This window comes from Phocoena phocoena, chromosome 15 (genome assembly GCF_963924675.1).
Source record: "Phocoena phocoena chromosome 15, mPhoPho1.1, whole genome shotgun sequence".
In the NCBI taxonomy this organism is placed as follows: Eukaryota; Metazoa; Chordata; class Mammalia; order Artiodactyla; family Phocoenidae; genus Phocoena; species Phocoena phocoena.
The window spans coordinates 14,322,876-14,334,837 of record NC_089233.1 but is presented as its reverse complement, the minus strand read 5'-3'; the positions used below and the strand labels follow the sequence as shown (position 1 = coordinate 14,334,837).

General features: G+C 40.7%; 2 protein-coding genes across 2 annotated transcripts in view; one reads left to right on the top strand and one right to left on the bottom strand.

Annotated features, from left to right (window-relative positions):
- Window positions 1-257: 257 nt before the first annotated feature.
- SBDS (SBDS ribosome maturation factor) lies at window positions 258-5,593 on the bottom strand. The gene is made up of 5 exons (XM_065892935.1): window positions 5,227-5,593; window positions 4,452-4,581; window positions 3,754-3,954; window positions 1,977-2,141; window positions 258-1,050 (listed from the first exon to the last, which is right to left on the bottom strand). Exons 1-5 carry the CDS (start codon window positions 5,352-5,354, stop codon window positions 922-924), a joined length of 753 nt encoding a protein of 250 aa, XP_065749007.1. The 5' UTR covers window positions 5,355-5,593; the 3' UTR covers window positions 258-921.
- A 705-nt stretch (window positions 5,594-6,298) lies between these two features.
- Window positions 6,299-11,962, top strand: part of LOC136134558 (S-adenosyl-L-methionine-dependent tRNA 4-demethylwyosine synthase TYW1) — a 151,861-nt gene continuing 146,197 nt past the window's right edge. The window contains exons 1-3 of the mRNA XM_065892218.1: window positions 6,299-6,464; window positions 7,263-7,390; window positions 8,317-8,454. Of these exons, the coding sequence (XP_065748290.1) occupies window positions 6,461-6,464; window positions 7,263-7,390; window positions 8,317-8,454 (270 nt within the window). The 5' untranslated portion in view covers window positions 6,299-6,460. The remainder of the gene's footprint in view (window positions 6,465-7,262; window positions 7,391-8,316; window positions 8,455-11,962) is intronic.

Below are 11,962 nucleotides of genomic sequence, written 5' to 3'. Positions count from 1 at the left end.
GACTATCTCTTTTGAGGACAAGTAGATTTAAAAAAACTTGCACATTGTCTATTTAAGTGTTCAAATACTGAAACACTCAAGTTCAATTACATCTCAAATAATATCTCTAAGGTTTATCAGGTATTTAACAGAACAGGCCCTGTTCTGAGCACTCCTCCTCCTGACTTGTTTAATCCTGCTAAGAACTCTCCCATCCTACCAGACAAGAGGCAGAGAAAAGAAAAAGGTAGGAAGCTGTCTAGAAATACAAGCCATAGTTTAACAAAAATAAACAGTGGTTTTATTAATTGCATATATTTTCAACTCTAGTAATATATATTATAAACTTTAAGAATTAGCAATAAATGGCTATATTTTTTACCAAGAATAATCTAGGCTATGGCAGCATGTTTGATGAATATTATTGAAGTCCTGCACAGTCATCATCTATCTATTTTTCAGAAAATCAAGAAGTCATCATCCAAGCTTTGTATTAGGTCACAAGACAGTTACCCCTATACACACATTTCATTAAGTAGAAATAAGACATTACACATTTTTTTTTTTGGCAAATCCTTGCTTTCTGTCATACAGATATATCCTCCCAAAGTTATTTTCTTGTAATGTACAAAACTTATTTTTTATCCACAAGAGTTGTGTCAAATAACTTACACCCTGGAAAGCTCAAAGGCGTGAGGCAGTAACAAAATGCTACTCTGGACTCTGTATTTCACTTTTGCCTAAAACCCTATTTGATAATTAAAACTAAATGAATCCCACATTATAATACTTACGTAGGAAAGTCTTTTTGTGTACATGTTTGCCACAAAGATGGAAAGTGTCAACTCATCTGAGCAAGTATTTGGCAGATCACAGAAAGAAAACAGGGCTGTGGGAAACGAAAACGCTTTAGTGTTTGACAGCTGAAGAGACTGATGACTGTCACTCCAATTTCTCATCTCCTTCTTCCACGTCTTTCAAACTGAGTACTTCCAAAGAGCCTTTGCCTTTTGTCTCCTTTTTTACGAGCTCATCGATTTCTCGGAAGCAGCCGGGGTCGATGAGACACACCTGAAACATTGAACACAGCTGTTGACCACATGAGGAAGAGCAGTACCATAGAATGGACATAGCTTTCACTTCGTATGAGACAAACACACCATACTTTCCAGGTCTCTCTACAACCACAGATAAGACAACGCACAGGACGGTGGGCTGGGTTCTGGTCCAGCCTCTGCCCTTAAGTATGCACGCAGGCCCCTGTGACAAGGCATTATTCTCCCTACTGAGGACTTTTCCAGATTCCTCAGCTGTAAAACGAAGTGGTTGGATTAGAAGGCTATGGTCCTTTTCATACTAAAACTTAGCGTTAAAATTTACAGTTCAATGAAATCATCTCTTTGTATCCACATTTGAAGAAAAAAAAAAAAGAGGTGGAAGGCCTATTTAGAAACCACGTGCAAGGTTTTGCAAAGATTTTAGAACTTCAGATAGTGTCAGATGTGTTGTTTTACATCTACAGTGGAAAGGACAACAGTCCTCTAGAGCTCATTTATTTGTCAAGAAGCTATAAAGCTCTAAGATGTGGGTTTGCAGACAGCTGAATTTACACGATGTCTGAAGCTGCAGGGTGAGGACCCAAAGACATGATGTTTTTGCTGCTTCTTTAAAATGTTCTGCGGTAAATGAGACTGACAAACTTTTAGTCCTATTTCCAATTTCCTCATTAATAGAAGACTCACTGTAAAATATATTCTCATCGAAAATGAGCATTGACCAAAATCATTTTATCACGAATAATTTAACTAAAAAAGCAAAAATTGTAAGTGTTCTTAATGACAATTTGGTTCTACGGAGACCTTGACTGTCTTACCTAATTCTAGTTAAGACATTACTGAAATGTCTTACTGTTCACACCTTCTAAATGTGACAGATTTATGACTAGAGAAGTCTTTTGGTAACGTGGAAGCAAAGAAACAAGAGTATGTTAATCTTACAATATCTAACTGTTGACCATAGTCTTCACTTTCTATAACCTTGATGAGTGGCTTGAGTTTTTCTTTCAGCTTCTTCCCTTCATTCACTGGAAGAATGAACCGAAGTCTCATGTGAGCACGTTCTATCTTCATTTTCTCCTTTAACTGCTTTATCACTTCCAAAGCCTATCAAGACAAAATTAAAAATGTCTGTAATTTCTTTGCTTCTTCTGCTGCATTACTGCAGAAGGTATTCAAAACAAAGCAGTTTCCACCTAGCTGGACTGGGCAATGGTTTCTTAGATGACATGAAGAACATTAGCAACCACAGGAAAAAAATAGATAAATTGGGCTTCAAGATTAAAACCTTTTGTTCTTCAAAAAACTATCAAGAAAGTGAAAAGACAACCCACAGAATATGACAAAATACTGGCAAATCGTGCATTTGATACGGTACTAGTATCCAAAATATATAAAGAACTCTTACAACTCAATAATGAAGAGACAACTAATCAACTAAAAAATGGTCAAAGGATCCGAAGAGTGATTTCTCCAAAGAAGACCGACAAAGGGTCAATACGCCCATGAAAATATGCGCAAATTATCAGCCATTAGGGAAATGCAAATCAAAACCAGAACAATACCCCCAGGATGGCTATAATCAAGAAGCTGGACAATAACAAACATCACTGAGGATGTGGAGAAACTGGAACCCTTGTACACTGATTGTGGAAATGTAAAATGGCTCAGCTGTTTCGGAAACTGGCTGAGCAATTCCTCAAACGGTTAATACAGTCACCATATGAGCTAGCAATTCTGTTCCTGGGTATAGAGAAATGGAAACATACATCCACACAAAAATTTGTAATCAATTTCATAGCAGCATTCTTCATGATAGCTAAAAAGTGGGAACAACCCAAATGTCCACCAACTGATGAATGAACAAAAGGCGGTATTTCCATACAATGAACTATTATTCAGTCCTAAGAAGGAAAAAAGTACTGATAGATGCTACAACATGGATTAACCTTGAAAGGGCCACATACTGTATGACTCCATTTATATGAAATGTGCAGAATAGACAAGTCAATAAAAACAGAAATAAAATTTGCAGTTGCCTTATTCCCTCCTTACGGGACAGGGGAATGAGAAGTGACTGACAACAGGTACAGGGTTTCATTTTGGGGTGATGAAATGTTCTCAAATTAGGTAGCAGGGAAGGGTGCAAAAACTTTGTGAGTATACAACTGAACTGTAGGCTTTAAATGGGTGACTTTTATAGTGTATGTATTATACAAACATTAAAGAAAAATCTAACTGGGGTTAAAATGATGCTTTAAAAATCCAAGTTTTATCTTTGTCAAAACATTTTTTATTTTATATTGGAGTATAATTGATTAATAATGATGTGTTAGTTACAGGTGTACAGCAAAGGGATTCAGTTATACCCATACAAGTATCCATTCTTTTTCAAATTCTTTTCCCATTTAGGTTATTACAGAATATTGAGCCAAGCTCCCTGTGCTATACAGTAGGTCCTTGTTGGAAGAATCCAAGTTTTATCTTTAAAGGTCTGACATGGATAGGAAGATGAGAGTCCTAGTATATTTGTGTTTAGTTAAAACAAATTCCATCACTCCTCTCTAAAACCTCCATCGTTCCCCTCCCCTGTACCCAAAACCTCCTCCCACTTGCTTCCAAGTAGTGCCATTTTGTTATTACAGACCAACTATTTTAATGTTTTCCTCAGAGAACATTGATTTTCATGGACACTTTTTGACATTAAAAAACAACTCACCTGCTGTTTTGTACTCTTGTTGGGTTTGACCGAATAGTGGATGTCCTTCATGGCTCTCTCGATAAGGATAACGGTGTACGGTCTCTTTGTTTCAGGGTTCACACATTTGTCGGCCACAATAGTTGCAATGTCCCTAAACATCTGCTCCAGCTGTGTGTGCCGTTCTTTATCTGACACTTGAACCTCTCCTTTAGTTAAAATCTTAAAAAACCCAACAAGTTTAAGAAAAGTAACATCTTTATTCCACACTACTTGTTAACTAACCACAGGAATTAATAACTGGGGAGAAAATTAAATTTCATCCTCTTCAGCTACTGATACTTGGTAATAACTTGAGCTTTGCCTAAAGGGATTATCTTGTTCCAAAATCTTACTTATTTAGATGGGGGATGGGGTAAAGGTAATCTTAGCAGAGGGTGTAAATGATGAAATACTTGAAAAGAAATTCTATTTTCAGGTATATTACACTAAAAATATATAAATGAACAAAATAATGCAGCTTAGTAGGAAATCTGATTTCTGGAGGCTTTGGCAAAAAACATCCAAGTCCTGAATTATTAAAAGTGATGCTGCACAGATCGAATTATTGCACAGTAACTGATCACTCCAAAAAAATAGTAAAGTTTAACGTAACTGTAATCTAATATCTAATACTACTGGATATTAGGGTCAATCATGCTGCAACTGTTAGAACCCACCTGCTTACAGATTTCAGTCTGGTCATCTGTTCCAAACGCACTGATGAGATCTTCCTTCTTTGCAACCTGACCTTTAGAGACATTTACAAACACTGAGTGGGTCTGCAGAACTTCATCAAGGTCTTTTTCCCTTGGGAGGACAGGAGAGAAAGTCCTAAGTGAGTATGCTTGAAACTTCGAAGTTCATTCACATTTAAATACAAGAAGGCGTCGATATGAATAGTAAGAAACAACAAATACTCCTAAATGACCCTCGGTTCCAGGGGACCATTTCGTAACCCAGAACTCCATTTGTATTCGCAGTTACTCAAGAGGTGAAAAACGTCGCGGGAGTATGTGTGCCATCACTGAAGGGTGGGGTCCGGCTGCTGCCAAGGAATTCCAGCCCCTAGATGGCAGCAGTGAAGACCGTATACGCACTTCGGTGCAACTACTGGGCTGAGATCTGTGACAAACGCACGAACTATAGAAGCACCCGAAGACCAGGCCCTTTGCCTTTGTCATTATTCTGACGAAAGGACCACAGTTATGGGGGTTTCTTGGCTGTGGCTTTTATGACACCCGGGAAGCAAAATAAAACCAAGCCCCAAACCAAACCGACCAAACAAAAAAAAAGGGAACGTCTGGTTTAGACTCTAAGCCCGGGGAGCAGGAATAAGTTTCCCATTTCCTTCCCTGGCGAGACACTAGCTGGGCCCATTCGTTAGACGACCAAAGGAGGCCGCCTTCGAGGCTACCAGCTCCGACCAGGGCCCAGAGGGAGAGTGTCACTCACACGCCGCTCCGCCAGCCCACGACTTTGTTTTTGTAGCAGGCGATTTCGAAGCGCTTCCCGGCTCGCTTCATTCGTACTACGGCCACATTGGTCAGGCGGATCTGGTTGGTGGGGGTGAAGATCGACATCGTGGCCGCTCACAGACCTTGGGTCCGGCGAACCAAGGCAAACCTGCGCTGCCGGCCTGAGTGCCAACTGAGCCTCGATGTAACCACCCGGCAGAGTAACGCCCGCAGACTGCGCAGCGCCGTTACTAACTCGGCCGAAACGATACACCCACGCAACTTACTGCGCAGGCGTCAGGTGTTAAGAAAACCGGGCGAGGAGGAGGGAGCTAGAACGCCTGCGCATTGTGGCTTTTACGACACTGCTCCACGCCCGGAAAGAGAGGGTCTCTTCCTTGACGTAATTTTCTTTCCAGAATGAACGAAAGAGCTCTGATTGGTTGGTGGAGCTAATGTTTGGTGACCGGGTGGAAACTCAGTGCCGGACACCTAACAGTTCCGCGGAGTTTCGGGCCACGCCTACATTACCCTTTCGTTATAGAAGTTTTAACACAAAAAACGTAGAGAAAAAAGTGTAATGAACTGCCATGTACCCATCACCCCGCTTCAACAATTATCAACATTTTGCCGTTCTTGTTTCATTTTCCCTCTTTTTTTTTGTTGGAGTATTTTAAAGCAAATCATCATAAAGTTTTAGCTTTAAATACTTCAGTCTAAACTCCTAACAAATACACCCAACGAGATTAACCATAATTCCTTAATAGCGTCTCATTGCTAGTCCATAATCAAATTTCCCCTAAATAATGCCTTTTTACAGTCTTTGTGTTTCAAATGAGATTCAAACAGGCTCACAGATTGCATTCGGTTGGCGATGCCCTTAGTTTCTTAACGCCGACTTTCCCTCCCCCACCCCCTTCTTTCTTTGCCTGCTTCTCTCCAGATTCGCCCCTAACTCTCAAGCGCGGATTCCTGAGCCGCCGGCAGCACTCCCGCTTCCTCGCCGGGAGCTCTGGGCGGTGCTTTTCTCTGGGCCCGCCCCCTTCCTCCTCTGAGCCAATCCGGACAGGTCTGCGAGTGGCATGGCTGCCCCCAGGTCCTCCGACTGTGGGCGCCCAGCTAAAGCTACGAGGTATTTCTGGTGGTCTCCCAGTATCCACGCCGGACAATAAGTTTCTTAGGTCCGCAGTCCTGGTGTCTTGTCGGGCCGCAGGGCTCGGGCCCTGAGGAGAATGGGTAAGGTCCACAGGCGGGTAAGGTTCGTGGGGTGGGAAGGGAGGAAACCGTTTTTCTGAGACCCTCGGGCCCCTTCCTTCCTCCAGAGTATGTTGCCCTTGTCAGCCCGGGACCGGTGCCGCTGGGGGCAAGGGAGGACTGATCCCTGCTCGTGACCTGGCTTTTGCCTTTTGAGGCTAGGAGATGAGTTTAGAACTATGCTTCTAACCTCAAGCAAAAGACAGAGAAAACTTTCTCCCCCTTACCCACGTGTGTTGAGGACTTTTGGTCCTTTCCAGGAGTAGCACCTGTAAACCTCAAATCTTAGACCTCGCCTTTTGAAATTACCCCCAGGTTCAGCATTTGAGTCCAGGTCCATCCATATCTCCCTTAAAAAAAACTGGGACTTGAGGTCAATTATTTGAGAACCCTTTGCAAGTAGATGTGGGTCTCTAAAAATAAAATTAAAAAAAGAGGAATACGTTTAGTATTATTTTTCTTATGGAGCAGCGTAACAAAGCAAAATTAACTCATAATTCCACATAAAGTGTTTTGACTTTATGTTCCCTTCTTTTCCAAACGCTATATTCAAATGAAGATAAAATTTTATATTCTTGTTTTGAATTAGCATTATCATGACAATTATATTACATATCACAGTGTCTTGTTTTTATTAGAGTTGCTTTTTATAGATTTCTTAGTGGGGTTGTTGAATATGAAGGTTGGTTTTTCTTTTTCTTTTTTTTCTAAAATAAGAATGGATATCATTGTATATGTAACTTCAAATAAAATTACTTATATGTGTCATTTTAAATTTAGATCCTTCTTTGGATATGTGGGACTTCTCATCTTTAATATCATTATGGATAAACAGGTTTTACATATATTTGGGCTTTGCCTTTGGCTTTAGCCTTTGGATTTGTTTCCAGATTGTCATCAGAAAGCAGGTAAGTGGAGTTACTTTTTTTTTAATATATATTTATTTATTTATTATTGGCTGTGTTGAGTCTTCGTTGCGTGTGGGCTTTCTCTAGTTGCGGCGAGTGGGGGCTACTCTTTGTTGTGGTGCGCGGGGCTTCTCATTGTGGTAGCTTCTCATGTTACGGAGCATGGGCTCTAGGCACGCAGGCTTCAGTAGTTGCGGCATGCAGGCTCAGTAGTTGTGGCACACGGGCTTAGCTGCTCCGTAGCCTGTGGGATCTTCCCGGGCCAGGGCTTGAACCCGTGTCCCTTGCATTAGCAGGTGGATTCTTTACCACTGTGCCACCAGGGAAACCCAAGTGGAGTTACTTTTTCTAGGAGAGTATTTGGCATCAAATTTTATAGAGAATGCAGAGTGCAGATTTTCTAAGGCTTCCAGAAAAATATAGAAATTCTAAAAGGAACTTTCGATCACTTTTATGTTTGGTCTTTAGAAATAGTTTTTCAATGCCAAAAAATTTTTCTTGTCAGTTTTTATAGATTAAGTTATTTACCTTTTCTTTGATGGGCTGTGGAAGTCTCATTGTTAAGATACAGGAAGGTTTTGTAATGAAAAATTAAACTTTGGCAAAAAACCCAAATCTGCTTAGTACCCTTAAGGGGTAGTAGTGTTCTCTTTTCCTTCCAGTAATTAAGAATTAGAAAATAAGTTTCTACTATTATTCCACTACAACACATTATGGGTGAAAGTACGTGTAGTTTTATCCTGGAAGGAATGGGAATCATTATAGTCTTAAAGGACCTAATTATACCAAGGGGTTAATATTTGAGGAGTACAATTGAAAAATTAAGAGAATAATAAAATGGGTCAGTATCTGAGCGATTGATAATTTTCATTCCTAATGAAGTTGGGAAAATATTCAAACTTGATGGATTTTGTGTTTATTTCAAGAACAAAAACTCACAGGAGAAAACCGTTCCGAAAGCATCTCGGGATTTGATGACAAATGGCTATATCTCTCTTCAAAAGAAGGAAGTTTTTGTGTCTGGAGTGAAGATTTTCTATGGTTCTCAGACTGGCAAAGCAAAGGTAAGAACTTACAATGACACTTTTCATTGGGTCTCCTGATCTTTTAAGAAAATTTCTGAAAAGTGTTCTTTAGCAGTGAACTGAATTGGTCTTCTAATCTTTTTTCATCTTTGTTTTTCCTTTTCACAGCATACATTTTTCCTTTCTGGGGTGGTGGGTGAGTTTCATCTCCATTTCAGCTGATTGGGGGTGTCTGGTGGTCACTGTCATGCAGGGTCTTTGTTCTGAAGCTTGCTTCTTGCTCAGCAGAATGGAGACTTGGATTTCCAAGTCCATTACTGGGTATAGAAGTAGGGGATAGTGAAAAATGGCAGCAGTATGTCCAGTATGGGCCCTGACGTTCACAACTTCACACATCTCTTTAATGAGATGTATTTTGATTTCTCATAGTGTTAAAAGTGTTAATGATATACATTGAATACTGTGTAGATACCGGCTGCAGATATATAGCTGAAAGATGCTTTAATTGTATCTAGATGCTGCCTGCTTCTTCATTATAAAGGTCACAGCTATTTATTGCTTTCTAGGAAAAGATTCTAAGACTAACATGAAAATGAATTAAAAACAGAATTCCTTGTCGTTATTTTGGTAAAGTATTAAAGAGGGTTCTCCTGCCCTCTCGTGGATGTTTTGTAGAATACTACTTTTTAAAAGGTTTTTTCAGTATTTTGTTGTGTGTGTCATAATTGAAGGTCACTTATAATTAAGTTCAGCCTTAAGCAGCAGAGGCAGGAAACTGGAAGAAATGTTAGAAAGGCGTCTGAGCTGTGGAAACAAAGTCCTTTTATGTTACTCATAGAAGATCTCATTCCTAGCCTCTCTTTTATGCCCGCTTTTACATTTTTTTAAGATCAAATTAATACTTGCAGATGGTAACAAATCAGGTGTACAGAGGGTTCATAATGTAAAGTGCTCTTCAGAGAATCTATTTTAACTATTGATATTTCTGTTTTTAATTCCTCTGAGGGTTATTTCTTGAACCTCCTTCTGCCATGTTTCTAGATTTATCAAGTTAGATAAAAGTTATTGACTCCTTGTATTAGTCAGTTCCTCACATCTCAGCGGCTTAATATTGTTGCCCACATCATTGTTGATATGAATTAAATGGCCCCCCCTTCTTAAAGCTGTGCCATCTGAATTTCTCTATTTGGCTTTCACATTTGATTGATTCGTATTTGGCTTCGTATAGAAGACTCAGGCAAAATTTTTTTCTTACAACTTTGAGGGCATCACATCCTTGTCTTTTTAAAATAAATTTATTTATTTTTTATTTTATTTACTTTGGCTGCATTGGGTCTTCGTTACTGCATGCGGGCTTTCTCTAGTTGCAGCGAGAGGGGGCTACTCTTTGTTGTGGTGCGTGGGCTTCTCATTGCGGTGGCTTCTCGTTGCAGAGCATGGGCTCTAGGTGTGCGGGCTTCAGTAGTTGTGGTGTACGGGTTCAGGAGTTGTGACTCGTGGGCTCTAGAGCGCAGGCTCAGTAGTTGTGGCTCACGGGCTTAGTTGTTCCACAGCATGTGGGATCTTCGCGGACCAGGGCTCGAACCCATGTCCCTTGCATTGGCAGATGGATGCTTAGCCACTGCGCCACCAGGGAAGCCCCCTGGAAGCTTTTAGAATCATCCCTTTGTCCTAGATGTTTGGAGCTTTTGTGAGATGGTGTCTAGGTTGGGTCTTTTTCAGCCGTTGTATTGTATACTTGGGCTGTTTTGTTTTGAAAATTCGTGTGCATTAATTCTGCTAATATTTCTTGGGTAAACTTCTTTCCCTTCTGTTTTCTCTGTTCTACTCGGTTAGTTGGATGTTGGACCTTTTGGATGGTCTCCTGTGTCTCAAATCCTCTCTCATACAAAAGTAACTTTCTTTCTGTTCTGGGTTCTTGGATTTCAATTCCAAACCTTTTTTTTGAATGTTTTAGTTCAGCTATAATGTTTTTAATTGCAAAAATGCCATTCTGTTCCATTTCTATTGCATCTTTTTCATAATCTAAGAATATATTTCAGTGAGTTCCTTTTTCGTTTCCCTGATTTATCTGCTTCCTGCATGTTTCTGCTGCTGCTATTTCTCTTTCCTGTCACTTACTCTCATCATGGTCTTGGTGATCCGTGGTTTTCTGTTCATATTTAGGATGGAATGATGGGGTAGCTGGCGTGGATTTTCTCTGTTAACTGTGTAAATAGACTTGTTTTCTCTAGTTGTAAGTTCTCAGTGTGTGCTGTGTGCAAGGTGGGTCAGTGTATGCCAGGTGACCTATCTACCTCACATCTCCCTCTAACTACCACCTCATTTTTTTTTTTTAATAGTATTACTCCTTGAAAGTGTTGTCTGTGCTTGCTGTCTCTAATTTATCTACTCCTGTCTTTCTTGACCCACTCCAGTTAGGCTTGTGTGCCCCAGCCTGCTCCCAGTGACTTTCATGTCGCTAATTAATTCTCAGTCTTCATCTTACTTGACCCCTTAGCTGCAGGACAGCTCCTGCCTTGTTGACATACTTTCTCCATTGAACTTTTGGGACACTCTTCTCTAGGTTCTCCTCCTCTGCTGAGGCTAGTCTGCCTCACTATCATTTGCAGATTTCTCCTCAACTTCTTGCCCTCCAAAGATAGGAGCATCCCAGGGCACAGTTCTTGAGACTATGTCTTTATCTGCACTCACTTCATTCTCTAAGGGATCTTGTTATCTAGAGCTTTCAGTTCTATTTATTGGAATTTGACAGGTTTTCTGTAAAGGGCTAGATAGTTTATTTTACATCTGTTTTTTTAGGTTTTCAGGTTTCACAAGGCGTATGGCCTTTGTTGCAGCTGTTCAGCTCTGCTGATGTCGTGTGAAAGCAGCCATGGACACTGTGTAAATAAATGAGCATGACTGTATTCCAGTAACCTTTACTTATAAAGACAGAGGGCCGGATTTGGCCTGCAGGCCTCAGTGTGCTGATCCCTGTAGTAGACGGTGGCCTCTAAATTTTTGTTTCTAATCTGAACTTTTCCTCTCAACCCCAGACCCTGATCCCCAGCTGCCTATCTTAGATCTTCACGTGGATGGATGTGTAGTAGGCGACTCAGAATTAGTGTGCTCACAGCTAAACTCCCAATTTTGTGCCCAAATCTGTTCCGCCTCTAATTTTTCCCATTCCGATAAATGGCAACTTCATCCTTCCAGTTGCCCAGTTCAAAAAAACCTTTGACTTCTCTCTTTTTCTTACTACCCACATCCAGTCTGTCAGCACGTACTGTGTGTTCTACTTTCAGAATACATCCAGATTCCAGTCCCTTCTTACCGCCTTCACTGCTGCTGCCCTGGCCTAAGCCAGCCTCCCTCATATTTTGTCTGGGTTAATATGGTCATTTCATCCTCAGCCTCCTTCATTCAGCCCATCCCAGCAACCACAGGGACTGTGAGAACTTAGGCGAAATGGTGTTAATCATTTTGGCTTAAGACCACGCAGTGACTCCCTCATTCACTTAAAGCAAATGCCAAAGCCCCCATGGTGGCCGAGAGGCCCTCACTT

Bases quoted from the DNA above. Each gene is read 5' to 3' on its own strand.
- SBDS (XM_065892935.1), bottom strand. From the start codon at position 5,354: ATGTCGATCTTCACCCCCACCAACCAGATCCGCCTGACCAATGTGGCC. The intron at 2,142-3,753 runs GTGAGTTGTTTT...TTGTCTTGATAG, and splicing joins ACAAGAGTACAAAACAGCAG to GCTTTGGAAGTGATAAAGCA. The intron at 1,051-1,976 runs GTAAGATTAACA...TCAATGTTTCAG, and splicing joins ATGGTCAACAGTTAGATATT to GTGTGTCTCATCGACCCCGG.